The sequence below is a fragment of the Ranitomeya variabilis genome, chromosome 1 (assembly GCF_051348905.1).
Source record: "Ranitomeya variabilis isolate aRanVar5 chromosome 1, aRanVar5.hap1, whole genome shotgun sequence".
In the NCBI taxonomy this organism is placed as follows: domain Eukaryota; kingdom Metazoa; phylum Chordata; class Amphibia; order Anura; family Dendrobatidae; genus Ranitomeya; species Ranitomeya variabilis.
The window spans coordinates 679859617-679880887 of NC_135232.1; the positions used below are offsets into that span (position 1 = coordinate 679859617).

The 21271-nt window shown below is 43.2% G+C and overlaps 1 protein-coding gene across 1 annotated transcript in view; it reads right to left on the minus strand.

Annotated features, from left to right (window-relative positions):
- Positions 1-21271, minus strand: part of CCDC175 (coiled-coil domain containing 175) — a 124204-nt gene that overhangs the window by 62110 nt on the left and 40823 nt on the right. Inside the window, exons 10-12 of the mRNA XM_077265265.1 lie at positions 12112-12222; positions 11959-12030; positions 11700-11835 (exon numbers count right to left, since the gene is read on the minus strand). Of these exons, the coding sequence (XP_077121380.1) occupies positions 11700-11835; positions 11959-12030; positions 12112-12222 (319 nt within the window). The remainder of the gene's footprint in view (positions 1-11699; positions 11836-11958; positions 12031-12111; positions 12223-21271) is intronic.

Here is a 21271-nt window from a genome sequence, read left to right on the forward strand (position 1 = left end):
CTCTATCGAATGCCTTCTCCGCATTGGTAGACAGTAGCATAAAAGGCTGATTTAATTCTGGCTCTATGTATTAGGTTCAATGCTTTGCTTGTGTTGTCCCTGGTTTCTCTCCCCCTCATGAAACCCGCCTGATCAGGGTGGATCATCCCTGTCAAAAGTGGAGACAATCTGGACGCAAACATTTTTGCAAACAGCTTAATATCCACGTTGAGCAGGGGTATAGGCCTATTGTGCTAGGTCTTTACCCTCCTTATGTATCACTGATATGTGGTCTCGCAGGGAGTCTCCTGGGAGAGCAGAGCCTTTAGATATCGCATTAAGGCTAGTAATCAGATGAGGAGAGAGAGATCCCAAGGGCAATTTACAGTAGGCCAGTGAAAATCTGTCTGGGACCTGGGCCTTTCCAGACTTGGTTTCTTTTACAGCGGCCCGCAGCTCCTCTATAGTAAAGGGCAACTCTAAGGAAGCTATATTAGTGTCAGACAGGGAGAGAAAGCCAGACGCTTATGAATTTCTGGATATGCGATTTGAAGTTATTTTGTGTGGCGGGGTTAGTGGAGTCTACAGAGTACAGAGAAGCGTAGAAGGTTTTAAACGTATCTGCAATGTCGGGCAGCAGGTGTTTGCATTGTTGTGATTGATTGATTATGGATGGGATATAATGTAGGTGTTCTCTGTGCTCTCAGGGTTCTGGCTTAAGGACTTCCCACTTTTGTTGCCATGTTCATAATAATGACGACGGCATCTAGTGAAATCGGCTTTTGCTTTATGTATCAGTTTGGAGCGTAAGGATTCACGTTTTATTATTAATGACTTTCTGATATCATCTGACGGGTGATGCATGTGATCATTCTAGGTTTGCAATCTCTCCCAAAAGACCAGTGATCCGAGCGCGCTCTCTCTTTTTACGAGCACCATGCTTAATGAGGATTCCCCTAATCACACACTTGTGCGCCTCTCACACAATACAGGGGTCCGTTCCTTCCACAGCATTAAGCACAAAGTACAATGGGGAAAAAAAGTATTAGTCAGCCACTAATTGTACAAGTTCTCCCACTTAAATGATGAGAGAGGCTGGTAATTCATAGTTGTGGTCAACCTATGATATCAGAGTCAAAATGAGAAAACAAATCCAGAAAATCACATTGTCTGATTTGGCAAGGTTTATTTTACAAATTATTGTGGAAAATAAGTATTTGGTCATTAACCCCTTAACCCCCAAGGGTGGTTGCATGTTAATGACTGGGCACATTTTTACAATTCTGACCACTGTCCCTTTATGAGGTTATAACTCTGGAACGCTTGCATGGATCCCGGTGATTCTGACACTGTTTTCTCATGACATATTGTATTTCATGTTAGTGGTAAAATTTTCTTGACATTAATTGCGTTTATTTGTGAAAAAAAACAAAATTTGGCGAAAATTTTGCAATTTTCCAACTTTGAATTTTCATGCCCTTAAATCACAGAGATATGTCACACAAAATACTTAATAAGTAACATTTCCCACATGTCTACTTTACATTAGCACAATCTTGGAACCAAATTTTTTTTTTTTGTTAGGGAGTTATACGGGTTAAAAGTTGACAAGCAATTTCTCATTTTTACAATACCATTTTTTTTTAGGGACCACATCACATTTGAAGTCACTTTGAGGGGTCTATATGATAGAAAATACCAAAGTGTGACACCATTCTAAAAACTGCACCCCTCAAGGTGCTCAAAACCACATTCAATAAGTTTATTAACCCTTCAGGTGTTTAACAGGAATTTTTGGAATGTTGAAATAAAAACGAACATTTAACTTTTTTCACAAAAAATTTACTTAAGATCCTATTTGTTTTATTTTACCAAGGAGAAATTGGACCCCAAAAGTTGTTGAACAATTTGTCCTGAGTACACAGATACCTCATATGTGGGGGAAAACCACTGTTTGGGAGCACGGCAGAGCTTGGAAGGGAAGGAGCGCCGTTTGACTTTTCATTGCAAAATTGACTGGAATTGAGATAGGATGCCATGTTGCGTTTGGAGAGCCCCTGATGTGCCTAAACAGTGGAAACTCCCCACAAGTGACACGATTTTGGAAAGCAGACCCCCTAAGGAACTTATCTAGGTGTGTGTTGAGAACTTTGAACCCCCAAGTGTTTCACTACAGTTTAGAACGCAGAGCCTTGAAAAAAAAAATCTTTTTTTTTTCCACGAAAATGATATTTTAGCCTCCAGTTTTGTATTTCCCCAAGGGTAACAGGAGAAATTGGATCCCAAAAGTTGTTTTTCAATTTGTCCTGAGTACGCTGATACCCTATATGTGGGGGGGGACCACAGTTTGGGTACAATAAAAACTATTTTATATAAAAAATAATTATTTTTACATCGCTTTATTCTAAGGGCTATAACTTTATTTTTTTGCTGATGACACTGTATGGCGGCTCATTTTTTTGCGGGACAAGATGACGTTTTCAGCAGTACCATGTATATTTATATACGTCTTTTTGATCGCGTGTTATACCACTTTTTGTTCGGCGGTATGATGATAAAGCATTGTTTTTTGCCTTTTTTTTTTTTTACGGTGTTCACTGAAGGGCTCTAACTAGTGGGACAGTTTTATAGGTCGGGTCATTACGGACACTGCGATACTAAATGTGTACTTTTATTGTTTTATTTTTTTATACATAAAGAAATGTATTTATTGGAACAGTATATATTTTTTTCCTTTATTTAGGATTTTTTTTTTCATATATTTTTTACACAGTGTAATTTTTTTTTTTAAACTTTTTTACTTTGTCCCAGGGTGGGACATCACTGTATAGTGTCAGATCGCTGATCTGACACTTTGCAGAGCACTGTGTCAGATCAGCGATCTGACAGGCAGTGCTGGAGGCTTGCTGGAGCCTGCTCTCAGCAGGCACTGACAAGCCACCTCCCTACAGGACCCGGAAGGAACCCCGCTGCCATCTTGGATCCGGGGCCTGCAGGGAGGAGAATGGAGGAGACCCTCGGAACAACGTGATCACATCGCGTTGTTCTGAGGGTCTCAGGGAAACACGCAGGACCTGCGCGATGCTTCCCTATACCACCGGAACGCTGGTGAAGATGAAGGTGTAGGAGTGAGGAAAAATAGAGAGAAAGAAAGAAGAAAAGAGAGTAAGAAAATAAAGAATATTAGAATAGACACCTCATCAACTATGTGGTAGATTATACAAATAGAAAGACAAACATAGAAAAGAACAAAGCCATCACTAATTACCCATGCAAAAATCCTGGGCAGCCTCCAATCTCTTGGACGCGAGAGGAGGGGACAAAGAGCAGTAAGGCCGGCCTCACACTCAGCGTATGTAAATACGGTCCGTTTTTTACGGCCGTAATACGCAGAAAAGTCCCCAAAATAGTGATCCGTATGTCATCCGTAGGCAGGGTGTGTCAGCGTATTTTGCGCATGGCATCCTCCGTATGTAATCCGTATGGCATCCGTACTGCGATATTTTCTCGCAGGCTTGCAAAACCGACATCTAATGGATTTATGTGCTCAAATGTTCGTTAAAACATATATACAGTATATATATATATATATATATATATATATAATATATATATGTCATTGAGACACATATATATATATATTCTGTATTTATATTTAATTCAGCGCGATATATGTGAAAAGCCGGTAATTCAATTGCCGGCTTTTCATTTCTCCTTCCCAAACCCGACAGGATATGAGACATGGTTTACATACAGTAAACCATCTCATATCCCCCTTTTTTTTGCATATTCCACACTACTAATGTTAGTAGTGTGTATGTGCAAAATTTGGGCGCTGTAGCTGCTAGAATAAAGGGTTAAATAGCGGAAAAAATTGGCGTGGGCTCCCGCGCAATTTTCTCCGCCAGAGTGGTAAAGCCAGTGACTGAGGGCAGATATTAATAGCCTAGAGAGGGTCCATGGATATTGGCCCCCCCTGGCTACAAACATCTGCCCCCAGCCACCCCAGAAAAGGCACATCTGGAAGATGCGCCTATTCTGGCACTTGGCCACTCTCTTCCCACTCCCGTGTAGCGGTGGGATATGGGGTAATGAAGGGTTAATGTCACCTTGCTATTGTAAGGTGACATTAAGCCAGATTAATAATGGAGAGGCGTCAATTATGACACCTATCCATTATTAATCCAATTGTATGAAAGGGTTAAAAAAACACACATTATTAAAAAGTATTTTAATGAAATAAACACACAGGTTGTTTTAATATTTTATTGCTCTCTCAATCCACCTGAAGACCCTCGCTCTGAAAAATAATAAACCAACAATATACATACCTTCAGATGATCTGTCACGCCCCACGAAGTAAATCCATCTGAAGGGGTTAAATCATTTTACAGCGAGGAGCTGTGCTGTCATTAAGGCTTCTTGGTGACCATATTGAAAAAGGTAGTGATAAGCGTCTTAAGGTTTTCCTGGCCTGTATTCTCCGGCATCTCCTTAATATGTATATTGTTTCTCCGCCCCCTGTTTTCTTGATTGTTGAGGAGAAGGGTCAGATTTTGTATCTGGGAGTTAAGAATCTCTTGTTTGCTCTCTATCATGTGGATTCGGTTAGAAAGGTCCTTTGAAGTTTTCCTCAGTTGTTGAGATCCTGTATGACAGCTGGTTCATGTCCACTCGTATAGAATCAATAGCCTGTTGATGTGAGGCGTGATGTCGCGTTAGGAGACCCCCTGATGTACCTAAACTCTAATCCCAACCATAACCACAACCCTAACTTTAGCCCAACCCTAATTCCAACTTTAGCCCAACTCACTTTAGCCCAGCTCTAACCCTAATGGAAAAATGGAAATAAATATATTTTTTATTTTATTATTTTTACCTAAGGGGGTGATAAAGTGGGGATTGATTTACTATTTCTTTTTATTTTGATCATTGTGATAGAGTCTATCACAGTGATCAAAAACCAATAGGAAAAATTACCTATTGTTGCCAGATGCCGGCTGGCAGATCTCGGCGGGCGCACTGCACATACGCCTGCCATTTTCTCCTGGAAAAAGACACTGGCAGCCCAGGGGGACTTGACGGGGGGGCGGGGGGGGGGAAGTGGGTGTCCAGGAGCAACAGAGGTTCCAAAGGGGGGGGGGGTTTGGGAAATCAGGGTACCCTATTTCTCCCTCCTCTGATGTGCGATCACATCAGAGGGGAAGATAAATGGAAAAAATCAGACTTTTTTATTTTGCGGTTGCCATTATACTGTTAATAACGGCGATCGCAACACTGGGGTCGGTAAAAACCAACCCAAATCATGTTCTCTGGGGTCGCCGAGACCCCGGAGAAATTCCAACTCTGCGGATACTATACACTTATTTCTCAGTGCCGTTAAATAGCGGCGCTGAGGCATAAGTACCCTTAACTGTCGCTGTTAAAAGGCATATCGGTGGTCGATAAAGAGGATCTGTCACCAGATTTTGCATTACAAACTGCATGAATTGTTAAACAAATCTTTTAAACATGATGAAGCTGCTGTATTAAAAAAAAAACAAAATAAAAAAAAATACATGTCTGTATAATCCTGGTATTAACGCTTTAAGGCCCAGGCCTAATTTGGCTTATAAGGTTATTCCCATTTTCATACTGTGGAAAAAAAAATAAGCATTTGATACACTGACGATTTTGCAAATTTTCCCATTCGTTCGGCTTTTTTTACACTTACCGTGTTCTTTGCGGCCCGTTATTGCGGGCCGTATTGCCGCAATTTTCACGGTCTGCCGCAATAATGGACCGCCAAAATCTTGCGGATCGCCGTTTTTCGTGTTTCCAATACTATGGCAAATATATTGGAAAAAAACACGTCAGTCGCAAAACCGGAAGTCACTGTGCACCGCAAAAACAACCTTCCATTGTTTTTTGTGGCCCCATTAATTTACAATGAGGGCCATGTCCGTAAGCCGTGAAAAATATCGAGCAGGCTCGATATTTTTTCATGGCCGTAAATACGGCCATACGTCGCTTCTACGATTTTTCGCAGCCCGTTTTTGTGGGCCCATAGAAATCTATACTGCCGCAAAACCGTGACAAGTGTAAAAGAAGCCTTACCTATATAAAATACACCTGTCCACACAATCAATCACACTCTAACCTCTCCACCATGGCCAAGACCAAAGAGTTGTCTAAGCCCCCTTTCACACGTCAGTGTCTCCGGTACGTGTATTGACAGTTTTCACACGTAGCGGAGACACGTATACACGTAGACCCATTCCAATGAATTGGTCTATGCACATGTCAGCGTGTTTTCACGAACCGTGTGTCCATGTGCAAAACAAGCAGACATGTCCGTTTTCACCCGGATACACGGGCCGCAAAAAGTGCCATACACGTGCACACGGAAAACAGTGCACTCTGTCCTCCGTGTGCACGGACTGCCGCCGGGGAAGTATCACCAATGTAAGCTGCTGATCCCCGGCGGCTGGTGCTGATCGTGGCTTTCATCCATTCTCCCCTACTCTGCCGGCGTGGATATGGGCCTCCCAGCCTAAAAACAGCAGCCCGCAGTGACCTCATCATTTGCATTCTCCCACAGTCACATGAGTTCACATGAGTTCATGCATGAGTGCATGCTGGCAGCGAGCACAGACTCAGTGACGTCACCGCTAGTTACTGAGCCTGTGCCCGCTGCTTCTCATTCATTCCCCAGTAGTTCCCTGTATCTTAGCACCGCTCCGGTTGTAAACTGTACATTCCACAGATAGGGATTACGCCATGGAACTGAACGCCGGTGTAATAATTATAGGGGATAACTCAGGATACTCTTTGCGTGGAACAAGACAACTACAGGACACAGTTTTATAAGTGGTAAAGTCTATATTATCACACGGTGATTCAAACAGGTGCAGAGAGAAACTCAAGTCCACAAGACTTGGTGCAAATATCAAATGCAGCTCAGCAGTCTATAGGAAACTTCAGAGGAAAATGCAATCACGCAGAAAGTCTATGAAGCACAATTATTCTTGAAGATACTTGACACGAATAAGTCCTTGCTTAGTCCAAAACACAGCTAGATATGCTTATAAGGCAGTTCAAATAATATCTTAGCTCAACCAGGGAGGTCTGGGTAATAGTCTCAGGTTCTTGCAGAGAAGAAACAGCTTACATGTCCAGCAAATGCAAATGGAAGTAAACACGAGCAGCAGATGAAGGAGGATTACTGGAACTGGTGTATGCAGCAGGAACTCAGAGCAGAGTAGCAGGATAACCCCACAGGTTCACAGGAGCAGGTATATAGCCAGGGAGTACCAGAGGTCAGGAGCTGGATGCAAGGCAGAATACTGTAGCACAGACTGAAGGCTGGGGTGGAGTTTTATAGCAGGAAGACACAGTGCACATGAGACCAAAGACGCCATCTTGGAAAAGGGCACTAATGCACAAAAAGGTAATAAAATATGTTCAGAGTCCTGATAGCCGGACAGATATGGTGTTTGTTGGCCTATTATTTTTATATTTTTACAGGAGATCAAGGGCGTCACTTGGATTAGCAGTATAATAAAGATGGCAAAACTGTGTGGTGTATGATTTCATTAAAATACTTTATTCTTACGGTGTGGTGTTTATTTAACCCTTTACCAACTATAGCATTAGTAATGGATAGGTGTCTTATTGACACCTCTCCATTACTAAGCTAGGCTTAATGTCCCCTTACAATAGGAAGGTGACATTAACCCCCCATCACCCCACTTGCCATCGCTACAGGGCAAGTGTAATAGTAACAGTCTAATAGATGCGCCTTTTTTGGGCAGCTGCGGGCTGCTGTTTTTAGGCTGGGGAGGCCCCTTAGCCATGGCCCCTTACCAGCCTGAGAATAGCAGCCCGCACCTGTGAGTTTTCCTGGGTTGGTTTAAAAACATAAGGGGACCCCACGTCGGGTTTTTCATTCATTCATTCATTCATTCATTCATTCATTCATTCTCCCCAGCAGAGCAGGGGAGAATGGATGAGAGCCGGCTTCAGCACCAGCCGCTGGGGAACAGCGCTTACTGTATCGCTACTTCCCCAGCGGCTGTCTGTCTGGTACTGATGCAGCACATGGGTGGCACACGTTTGCCACACGTGTGCCGCACATAGTACACACAAGGACATTGATATCTCCGATACTGTTTTTTTCGCTACCAGAAAAAAACAGACGTAGGAAAGGGGTCTAAGGACAACAGGAACAAAATTATAGACCTGCACAAGGTTGGAATGGGCTACAGGACAATAGGCAAGCAGCTTGGTGAGAAGGCAACAACTGTTTTTAGAAAAAGCCTCAGGCCAAACGGAGAAATTGGTACCCTTTTTAGTCATGTCAGTTAGCGGTTTAGCAATGATGGAAAAATCCTTGATAAATTTCCTATAGTAGTTAGAAAACCCAAGGAACCGCTGAAGTGCTTTCAGGTTATCAGGACGTTCCCAATGCAGCACCGCTTGCACCTTAGCGGCGTCCATTTTAAAACCAGAAGCAGACACAATATAACCCAAGAAAGGCAACTCTTGAACAGAAAATACACATTTCTCAAGTTTAGCATACAGCTTATTCTCTCTGAGAAGCTGTAACACCTGCCTGACATGATCTAAATGAGCATCACGGTCGCAAGAATATATGAGGATGTCATCTAGGTACACGATAACGAATTTCCCCAAAACATGCGAGAACACATCATTGATGAAATGTTAGAACACTGCAGGTGCGTTAGTCAACCCAAAAGGCATCACCAAATTTTCAAAATGACCCTCAGGGGTATTAAAAGCCGTTTTCCACTCATCACCTTGACGGACTCTTATGAGGTTGTACGCCCCCCTGAGGTCAAGCTTGGTAAACCACTTAGCACCCGCCACCTGGTTGAGCAAATCTGGTATCAGTGGCATCGGGTATGGATCACGAACCGTAATCTGGTTCACTCCCTGAAATCCAAACACGGGCGTAATCCGCCATCTTTCTTCTTCACGAAGAAGAACCCTGCTGCCACCGGCGAGGATGACGGCCTGATGTGCCCTTTTCTCAAGCTTTCAGCAATATAATCTTTTAACGCTTGTCTCTCCGGACCGGAGATGTTAAACATCCTTGCTTTAGGCAACTTGGCCCCTGGTTTAAACCTGATAGAACAGTCATAGGGACGATGTGGCGGCAACTCTGAGCAACCCTTTTCAGAGAACACATCCACAAAATCCAGAAGTGACTCCGGAACGCTTGAAGTCACCGCAGCCACACAAGTAGCCAGGCAATTCTCCTGGCAGAACTCGCTCCACTGAATTATGTCCTGAGTTTTCCAGTCAATTACCGGGTTGTGCATGGACAACCAAGGAAAACCCAAAACCACCTGAGCAGGAAGATTCCTGAGCACCTTACATGTAACCCGCTCGGAATGTAGAACCCCAATGTGGAGTTTCACCTCAGCCACAAATTCAGTAATCTCCCCCTGAGAGAGAGGAGCAGCATTGATGGTGACCACACGGATAGGATGAGACAGTTTTTCAATCCTAAAACCTGCTGTGCGCGCAAACTCCTCATCAATGAGATTTGTGGCTGAACCACTATCCACAAAAACAGTAATTGGCAGCTCACTGCCAGCGATAAAAACCTTAGCAGGGAGCATGCATTGAGAAACCACCATGGAGGATATACATAAGCTCAGATTGGTCTCCTCCACACCATCTGAGCTTAGAAGTTTTCCGCTGTTGCGTTTTTCTTAGACAGCAGAGGACAGATGTTAATAAAATGACCAACTTTACCACAGTAAAAACAGGCTCCCTGCTTCCTGATCTCTGGGGCTCGATGCTTTACATGTGACACCCCTGCGATTTGCATAGGCTCCGTGGGCTCACCTGCAGCAACCTCACGTGAACCTAAACCTTCACCCACAGGCGGTGTCTCATGCTCCCCCTGACGCAGACGGCGATCAATGCGGACAACCAGACTCATAGCGGAATCTAGAGAAGCAGGAGTCTCGTACATCAGAAGGGCTTTTTTAACCCTTCCAGAAACCCCATGAATAAACTGACTCCGCAATGCTGGATCATTCCATTGGGTATCGATCGCCCAGCGGCGGAATTCAGAACAGTAATCCTCTGCTACTCGCTCCCCCTGGCGAATGGAGCGTATCTTAGATTCTGCCAGAGCCATTCTGTCAGGTTCATCATAGATTTTCCCAAGAGAAGAAAAAAAACTCTCCACAGAGTCAAATGCAGCAGAATCAGATGGCAAAGAAAACGCCCATGCTTGGGGATCCCCGCTTAGCAATGACAACACCAGGCCCACACGCTGAGCCTCATTACCCGAGGAGATCGGGCGCATACGGAAATATAGTTTGCAAGCTTCACGAAAAGAAACAAATTTACTGCGTTCCCCAGCAAATTTTTCAGGCAAAGGAAATTTAGGCTCAGCAACTCTTTCTGTCGCTCTAGCTAGCACATTAGATACTGCTAGTCCCTGTTGCTGTACTGCCCCCCTCAACTCCGTGACCTGTAGGGACAGCGCCTCCAACTGGAGGGTTATGGAAGTCATGGGATCCATGACAAAACACAAAGAAATCCCTTTTTTTTTTTTTTTGAATGTAATACACCAATACCCACAGTTAGCACAGACAAGGATAAAGGAAAATATACACCACGCTGCAGTCACTCAGGAATACACTATAAATGTGCAGGGCAAAATAAACACAAATATAGGAAGGAGTAAATAAGACAAAGGAAAATACACCACCAGCAACGATTCTCCAACAACCAGCTCTCCACTCCAGACCGAGATAACAACGCAAGACAGAAGCTATAATCGGCGGCGCCCAATGATCCGGAGAACTATTTAAAGGCCATGGGCATGGCCCAGCTTCCAATCCGAGGATCAGGTAAATTAACCCTGGAACAGCTGGACAAAACCTAGCCGACGCCAATGAGCAAATAGTGGTCAAAAGCGGAATTACCGCTGTCTGTCGAACGACCTGGTCTGAACAGCGTCCGACATGACATCTCTGAATCATTTGATGACATTATGTACTGCAAATTATGGGATATTCAAAGTCTTTGCAATTTTACGATAAGGAACATTTTGCAGACATTGTTCCACAATTCTAGATGCGGTTGTTCAGATTGACGAACCTCCGAACATCTTTGCTGCAGAGAGACCGTGCCTCTCTAACATGCTCTTTGTATACACAGTCATGTGACTTAGTTGAAAATTTACCCTTCAGCTGTTTTTTTAGTATCACTTACTTACTTTTCCTTTCTTTTGTTCTGTCTTGCGATGGTTGTGAGACATAGTTGAATTAATAAACGAAAATTAAAGTGCAAGAGTGAACAAAGCCTTTCCAGTACTGCCTTATCTGTAGTTACTGGAAGGTTTACAGAAGGTGAGGTTTACAGCATTATTTGGCAATTCTCTTATATAAAATTACTGTCATATAGATTCTTCACTTTTCTAACAATACCTATGGAGGGATGCTGCTCAATACAGTATTCCAGCCGTTAGTCTAAAAGATATGTAGACAATCATTTGTTATGTGGCAGCCTGTAGTCTGCATTGTATTCACAGATTATACACATAGCCCTTAAAAATAAAAAAAAATGGTACCTGAATTTCCCTGTTGCCTTACATGTTATGAAACATGATTTCTGGAAAACCCCATTTGAGGCCTTCCAATGCAGCTTCTAGATCCAAATTGGAATCCCACTTGCTCCCTGGATTTAGGTCTCACCTCATGTGTTAAAAAAGCTTTCTTATTATTTCCATGCTGAACTCTTTTCTTCATTTCAGTCATAAAACTTTCCTCAGACAGTTTCCAAAGCTCCATCTCTTTGGTCATTTCATCTTTTTTAATCTGGATGCTCATTCTGTTACAAAAGATGCATTATAAGACAAGATATATACAAATACTGAAAACATCCATACATAGTAATCATTTTTTAAAAAGCGAGCAAAGATATAAAAATCTAAATAAAATATTCATATCAGACCTTTTTTGACGTTCGTTTGTGAGATTTCCCTTGAATTCTTCCACGTGAGTGGCGAGCTGCTCGGTGGAAATCCTGCAAATATACAGTAACATAATGATGCATCGCGAGTGTATGACAATATAAATGGATTTCTAATAATACCATATGACATACCTCATGCTTTCCAGCAGGGTTTCAGTGTCACGCTCCATCTCTGCTAGTTCCATTTTTAACTTTCCTAAAAGTTCCTGTTTCTCGTCGAGAGCAGATCTGGATGTTTCAAGTCTTTAAAAAATATAATAATGTGAAAATCAGTCCTGTGTTTTTTCCTTCACCTTGTATCACATTGTGTCTTAATTATTCATTACAGAGGCCTTACTTAGCTTAAACGGTTCCGTATATTTTTAAGGTTTGAAACAGAGACTCCCTTTATGGGCTAATTCAGATGTCTATACAGCACGGTCCAAGCACGAATTGCAAAGCATGGACTAGCTGCGGGTCTCCCAACCTGAGAGTGACAGTATTGCAGAAATACATGCAGCTGTCACTCTTGGGTCGGGAGACCCATGGCCAGTCCATGCACCGTAGTCCAATATGCTGATGTCTAAATCAACCCTAAGGCCGGTTTCACACATCCTGTTCTTTCCAGTAGCGGATATGTCAGTGTCCATATGTGTAATACTTGCGGCACATGTGTGTGGCATCAGTACCACATGGACGGGCGCCAGGGAAGAAACACTACAGTAAGCACTTTTCCCAGGTGCTGAAGAGCTCTCATCATTCTCCCCTGCTCTGCCGGCGCTCAGAGGAGAATGACGAGAGTTGTATTCAAGTGAAAAAAAAAAAACAATGACAGCAGTCGGCTGATGGGACTATTATTCCCATGAGCCTATGTCTGCTGCCGCTAATAAAAGACACCTCTCCATTACTAAGCCGGGGGCTTGACGTCACCTGACAATACAAAGGTGACATCAACCCCACAAATATGAACCCCACTTGCCACTACTACAGGGCAAGAGGGAAGATCTTCTATTCTTCTAATAGATACGCCTCTTCTGGGCAGCTGCTGATTGCTATTTTTAGGCTGGAGGGCCTATATCAATGGCCCCTTACCAGCCTGAGAATACCATCCACCAGCTGTTAGCTTTAGCAAGGCTGGTTGTCAAAAATGGAGTGAACCCCACGCCTTTTTTTAAATTATTTATTTAAATAATTAAAAAAAAAAGCATGGGGACCCCTCTATTCTTGATAATTAGCCTTGCTGAATGTGACAGCAGAGGGTTGTTGCCCCCAGCTGTGAGTTTTGCCTGGCGGGTTATAGAAAATAGAGGCAAACCCAAGATGGATTTAAAAAAAAAAAAAAAATTATTTACAGCGCAGGAGCCGGTTGATGAATACTCCCATCAGTTGCTCCTGCTGCTACTGTTATTAGCGGCAGCAGGTGTAGGCTGATGGGAGTAATAGTCCCATCAGTGCTGCCTGGTGTCATTGTTTTCACTTCGATACAACTCTCATCATTCTGCGCTGATCTCTGGCTGAGCAGGGGAGAATGACGAGAGCTGTCTTCAGCACCGGGCGCTGGGGAACAGCGCTTACTATACCGCTGCTTCTTTACTGTACAGCCAACTTCTTTAGCAATGAGCTTTTGTTGCTTACCCTCCATGTGGAGCAGAGGTGTCAAACTGCATTCCTCGAGGGCCGCCAACAGATCATGTTTTCCGGATTTCCTTAGCATTCCACAAGGTGCTGGAATCATTCTGGGCAGGTGATTAAATTATCACCTGTGCAATACAAGGAAATCCTGAAAACATGACCTGTTGGCGGCCCTCGAGGAATGCAGTTTGACACCTCTGATGTGGAGTGTGTCAATGACTGATTTCTGGACATCTGGCAAGTCAGCAGTCTTCCCCATGAGTATGGAGCCTATTGAAACAGACTAAGGGATCTTTCTAAATGCTTAGGAAGCCTTTGCAGGTATTTTTGTTAATTATAATAATTTACTGAGATAATGACTTTGTAGTTTTCATTGGCTGTAAGCCATAATCATCAATATTAACAGAAATAAACACTTGAAATAGATCACTCACTAGTAATGACTAGTGATGAGCGAATTTGTTCGGAAAACGATCTCCAAACAAATTCGGCACGAATATGGCACGTTCGGATTTGTCATCGGAAAGCCGAGCAAAATTTTATAAAATCTGTAAAAATCCGTAACATTCAGTAAAAGTGCGGGAAAATATTTGCATTGCCACAAAAATATTTTCCGCACTTTAGCAACGATAAAGGTGGTGTATCATGAGCGTTTGGCACGTGTTTGATGAGGGGTGGGGGTTTGCAGAGCTCAGAGAAGCGGCGTTCATGTAAACAGTAATTTTTATTTATAAACAAATATTGTCACCGGCGCTCTACACTAATGACTATGGCGTCTAAATGGATGCCTATCGTAATAACCCAGCTGCTGGTAACCTCAGAACATGTGCCAATTCTGTGAGAGACAAATATATACTAATAACTGGTACCGCGCTTAGGTTATACAGGTGGCCTATGCCTGATCATCGGAGTACAATAAACCTGAATATGTTGGTGAGTGTACCTCCCCCTATAAACAACAGTGCACTATAGGTGCTACTAGAGGCCACCAATGCGACCTAGAAGTACTGTATCACACACCCTACACCTGCCAACCCCGTGTGTGCGGGTGGATTCAACACAGGTACATGCGACGACCAAAAAACACAAGTGGACCGAAATCCCTTACCATGTGCTGTAACTGTTTGCGCTCTCCGCTGTTCCTGGTAAGTATCCCTGGGGATGTGTGATGTTCCGCAAGTGCTGCGGTGGGTACGACCAGGAAGTATTCTTGGGAGTGGTGGCCAAGGAGTGGGGTCCACAGGCGTACGGGCAAACGGGGCTAGGATTGGATGCCGCTACTGAGTGCAGAGCCAGGTAACGTCCCGGCCGGAGGCGCTCCTGGTTGCACTAGGAAGTAAAGATGGCCGACGCTGACAAGCAGCGTGTGACGTCACAGGCCTATGGAGCCTCACTAGGATCAAAAAGACAAACCTACGCGTTTCGAAGGGTTAACGCCCTTCTTCATCAGGGTTACAGTTCCTGTTGAGAGCTCCTATGCTATATATACCTTTACCAGCCCTATAAGTCCGCCCCCTGCAATGAACTGACCACTTCAGTTAAAATAATGATCGGTAGCACAAAATGACACCACATTAGTGTATCCTACCACCCATATATTTATAGTTCTGGGCTGTCAGATATTAATCCTTATTGGAGATGTTTTCTTGCATGCAATTACGTATGCCCCAAGAGAATATACTATGTGCAAAAGAAAAAACTTTTTATATAAATACACACATATGTAAAAATGTGTACATATACACATACGCACAACCATAAATAAAAAATGTTTAAAAAATATAACTTTATTATTAAAACCTATTAAAATATGCTACAATACCCTAGCACAACTACAAAAATTTAAAAAAAGCTTAAAAAATGTAAATATCACGCCCTGTCCTCATAATACTAAAAATACTACACGATTTATGAGTATAGAACATATATAAGCCTGTATGCGTGGTTACAATCTTGCACACCCCTATCTCCATTATACGTGCGTTTAACTGCACAGAGATTGTGTATAGCATTTAGCAGTATGTACTATATTACCCTCCCTGAGAGGGGATACCATCCATCGTTATATTTGAAACCTCAAAAGGCATTTTATAGCTATATGATACATATAATGTTCCACCTATCCCATTAAAATGCATATAATTCAAAATCATGGTTCAGGCCCCTAGGGGTAAGGCAGTCTAGTCTGAATATCCATTCCGACTCTACTTTAGACATTTGTTTCAGGAAGTTTCCCCCCCTCAGATTTTGCCGTACTTTTTGTATTCCACAAAATTGTACATCCTTTATATTCCCATTATGTACCTCTTTAAAATGGCGGGATAGGGGATGACCCAGGAATCCCTTATGAATGTTCTGTGGGCAGAACAAAGAGAAAATTAATGGTACGTATCAAGGAGCACCTAAAGAACATTCATAAGGGATTCCTGGGTCATCCCCTATCCCGCCATTTTAAAGAGGTACATAATGGGAATATAAAGGATGTACAATTTTGTGGAATACAAAAAGTACGGCAAAATCTGAGGGGGGGAAACTTCCTGAAACAAATGTCTAAAGTAGAGTCGGAATGGATATTCAGACTAGACTGCCTTACCCCTAGGGGCCTGAACCATGATTTTGAATTATATGCATTTTAATGGGATAGGTGGAACATTATATGTATCATATAGCTATAAAATGCCTTTTGAGGTTTCAAATATAACGATGGATGGTATCCCCTCTCAGGGAGGGTAATATAGTACATACTGCTAAATGCTATACACAATCTCTGTGCAGTTAAACGCACGTATAATGGAGATAGGGGTGTGCAAGATTGTAACCACGCATACAGGCTTATATATGTTCTATACTCATAAATCGTGTAGTATTTTTAGTATTATGAGGACAGGGCGTGATATTTACATTTTTTAAGCTTTTTTAAAATTTTTGTAGTTGTGCTAGGGTATTGTAGCATATTTTAATAGGTTTTAATAATAAAGTTATATTTTTTAAACATTTTTTATTTATGGTTGTGCGTATGTGTATATGTACACATTTTTACATATGTGTGTATTTATATAAAAAGTTTTTTCTTTTGCACATAGTATATTCTCTTGGGGCATACGTAATTGCATGCAAGAAAACATCTCCAATAAGGATTAATATCTGACAGCCCAGAACTATAAATATATGGGTGGTAGGATACACTAATGTGGTGTCATTTTGTGCTACCGATCATTATTTTAACTGAAGTGGTCAGTTCATTGCAGGGGGCGGACTTATAGGGCTGGTAAAGGTATATATAGCATAGGAGCTCTCAACAGGAACTGTAACCCTGATGAAGAAGGGCGTTAACCCTTCGAAACGCGTAGGTTTGTCTTTTTGATCCTAGTGAGGCTCCATAGGCCTGTGACGTCACACGCTGCTTGTCAGCGTCGGCCATCTTTACTTCCTAGTGCAACCAGGAGCGCCTCCGGCCGGGACGTTACCTGGCTCTGCACTCAGTAGCGGCATCCAATCCTAGCCCCGTTTGCCCGTACGCCTGTGGACCCCACTCCTTGGCCACCACTCCCAAGAATACTTCCTGGTCGTACCCACCGCAGCACTTGCGGAACATCACACATCCCCAGGGATACTTACCAGGAACAGCAGAGAGCCCAAACAGTTACAGCACATGGTAAGGGATTTCGGTCCACTTGTGTTTTTTGGTCGTCGCATGTACCTGTGTTGAATCCACCCGCACACACGGGGTTGGCAGGTGTAGGGTGTGTGATACAGTACTTCTAGGTCGCATTGGTGGCCTCTAGTAGCACCTATAGTGCACTGTTGTTTATAGGGGGAGGTACACTCACCAACATATTCAGGTTTATTGTACTCCGATGATCAGGCATAGGCCACCTGTATAACCTAAGCGCGGTACCAGTTATTAGTAAGTAATTTTTATTTATTTTTTCCTAACTTTATGTGTGCACATTGCAACTAGCCAATCAGGGCGCAGGAAACACCCACAATGTCCTGACACTACGGTTTGTGTCATTGGCCGCCGAAATCACATGTCCCTCTCCATATAAATAGCGGGCATCTTGTTTTAGCGCCATATTGACACTGTAACAGTGCAGAGAGGCTGCTCCTGACATTGCCACTGTTAACAACAAGATTTTACCTAGTTAGTTAGGCAATTGTATATCAGTCTGATAGTGTAGCTAGATACTGTCCAGTTTGGCTGTAAAATGTACCTTCCCGCATTTTATTTGGGCCATTACAGAGGTCCACAGACAAAGCCAGCAGGGCACATGTCCTACAAGTGTGTTGTGCACTGCTTCTATAGTGCTCCATGCACGAGTATAGCATTCCAAATAATATTTTTTTCAGCAGCTAAATGTGAAAAAGCAAGCTGTATCCCACATTTTAGCTAGTTAGATAGGTGGTTCTAAATCAGTCAGATAGTGTAGCGAGCTACTGTCCAGTGTGGCTCTTAAATTTACCTACCAGCACTGCTTCTATTGTGATCCATGCACGAGTTTAGCATTCTAATTCACATGTAGCTAGTGAAAAAAAAATATTAAAAACAGCCTGCTGTACAAAACTGTCTGCAGACCTAAGGCACATAATATATATATGTATATATATATATATATATATATATATATATATATATATATATATATATATATATATATCAGTTTTCAGTTGCAAAACCTGCCGTATCACACTTTGTCATTTGTTTGGGTTGAAATTAAGCTGTAGAGGCCTGATCCATAGGCCATAAAAAAAGTCTTCTGTTATTAGCGTCATACAGTAAGGGACCTGACTTTAAAATTGTTTGTAGCATAACTTTGTCATGCAGGCCTCATCCACACTCAAACAATTTTTTTTTCTGTGACTAACACTACAGCACGCCATAATTCAACTTTGAATTTACGGTCGTTGAAATTCAGCTGTTTGCAGAGGTGGTGCAGAATTTAAAATCTAATTTTTGGCTGTTAATACTGTGCTCCTACCACACTATCTGAGCAACATGACTAGAAAAAAGTGAGGCTGTGGTGGAAGGGGAATTAGGCTTGGTGTTCAAGGTGTACGTGGGGTAGGTAGTAATGTTGGTGAAAACACTAGTGAAGCAACGTCACATCCTATGGAAAGACAACTGACAACTTATGTTACTGAACAGGCTACACCACCACTTTTCTTTGGCAGCCGCACAGCGGTACGCCTTGTTGATGATGCCCAGAAAGAGCATGTACTCGAGTAATTGGAAAGTGCAGCTCAAGTGGCCTCTGCTCCTCTTCCTCCACCTCAACATCACACCCAGTACAGTCCACAGATGTGGCACCCAAATTCCCCTTGCTTCCCCCGTCCCAACTATCCAAACGTTCAACTGACTGCACCCAATCACAGATGGGTGATTCTGAAGAGCTGTTCACACACTCTATGCCATGTTCATCAGAAGTGTACTCAAAAGCTTTGCAGAGTCAAGAGGGGGAAATCTGCACCGATGCCCCAAATTTTTTTAGCTTGGATCCGGAGCAGGACGAAGTACGGTCCATTAGAACGCAGTTGGCGTGAACATAGAGGCACACAGCTGAGTAGGTCATCTGAGGAGGAGGTTACATTGCGCCATACATCGCAGAGAAGTAGCGAGGCAGCCATCACAGGTGATGCATCCTCAGCCACAACTGTGCCTCTGACCAGCAGCATCTGCAGGTCTGCAGCTCACAGGGGTGGCAAGGGTTGCCTAGACTGTGTTATTTTTGACACTGCAAAGGATGAGCCAACTCACGTAATCTGCCAACCTTGCCCAAAAAAACGAGTTGAGGTAAAAAGTGCAATAATTTGACTATTACATGTATGAATCTTCACATGCGCAATCAACATGCTTTACTGTGGGAATCCCACTGCGCAAAAAATGCTGACCAGCAGACCTCAACAATCATCAGCCTCCCCATCAATCGCATCTGCTGCTTCTTTCTCCTCTGTTACAGTGCCAACTATTGAGATGCAGGTCTTCAACCGCAGACCCTCGGGTTCTTTACCTACTCCAGTCATGCTGACTTAGGCTACTTTCACACTTGCGTCGTGTGACACACGTCGCAATGCTTCGTTTAGGAGAAAAAACGCATCCTGCAAAGTTGCCCGCAGGATGCGTTTTTTCTCCATACACTTGCATTAGCGACGCTTTGCGATGGAATGCCACGCGTCGCATCCGTCGTGCGACAGATTCGTCGTGTTTTGGCGGACCGTCGGCACAAAAAAAGTTCCATGTAACTTTTTTTGTGCGTCGTCTCCGCCATTTTCGACCACGCATGCGCAGCCTAAACTCTGCCCCCTCCTCCCCGGACATTACAATGGGCAGTGGATGCGTTGAAAAACGTGCGTCGGTACGTCGGGTTGACGCATGGCGACGGCCCAGTACCGACGCTAGTGTGAAAGTAGCCTAAGAGGCCACCTTCAGCTGTAACGGAAGGAGACATGCCTACTGTTTTTCACTGATCTCAGAGAACGATCACATCACAAGTTTCTCAATCCACAGTAACTTCTCAACCTGCACCTCTCTCATGGTCCAGCAGTTTGTCCAGTTCACCGTACTCCGCCCTCTCACAGCACTGCAGCCAGCCCACAGTTCCGCAGTTTTTTCTCCTTTTACTAGTTGCAGGTGACATTTCCCCCAACCCTGGCCCCCCTCCACCAGCATACATTACTCTCCTCCAGCTGCATATAGAAATCCTGCTAATCTTATTAACATCCAGTGCATGCCTTCTATCGCTTTCCACTGTGCTCTCTGGAATGCATGGTCTGTGTGTAACAAACTAACTTACATTCACGATCTTTTCCTCTCTAATTCCCTTAACCTTCTGGCTATTACAGAAACCTGGATCAAGCACTCAGACACCACCGCCGCTGCCGCTCTCTCGTTTGGTGGGCTGAAATTTTCACATACCACCAGACCTGAGAACAGACAGGGGGGAGTGTTGGTTTGCTCCTTTCATCACAATGTGCTTTCCACGTCATCCCCCCGGTTCCCTCACTTACATTTCCTTCCTTTGAAGTCCACGCCATCAGACTCTTTAAGCCCTTCTCCTTGCGGGTGGCGGTTGTTTATCGCCCTCCTGGCTCCTCCCGCCTGTTTCTAGACCACTTTGCCACCTGGCTTACTCACTTTCTATCCTGTAACATCCCTACCCTCTTCATGGGAGACTTTAACATCCCCATCAATGATCCCCTCTCCCAATCTGCCTCTCATCTTCTTTCTCTAACTTCTTCATTTGGCCTCTCACAGTTTACTAATTACATCAGCACAATTTTGGAAACAAAATTTATTTTTGCTAGGAAGTTATAAGGGTTAAAATTTGACCAGTGATTTCTCATTTTTACAACAAAATTTACAAAACCATTTTTTTTAGGGACCACCTCACATTTGAAGTCAGTTTGAGGGTTCTATATGGCTGAAAATACCCCAAAGTGACACCATTCTAAAAACTGCACCCCTCAAGGTGCTCAAAACCACATTCAAGAAGTTTATTAACCCTTCAGGTGTTTCACAGCAGCAGAAGCAACATGGAAGGAAAAAAAATGAACATTTAACTTTTTAGTCACAAAAATTATCTTTTAGCAACAATTTTTTTTATTTTCCCAAGGGTAAAAGGAGAAACTGGACCACGAACGTTGTTGTCCAATTTGTCCTGAGTACGCTGATACCTCATATATG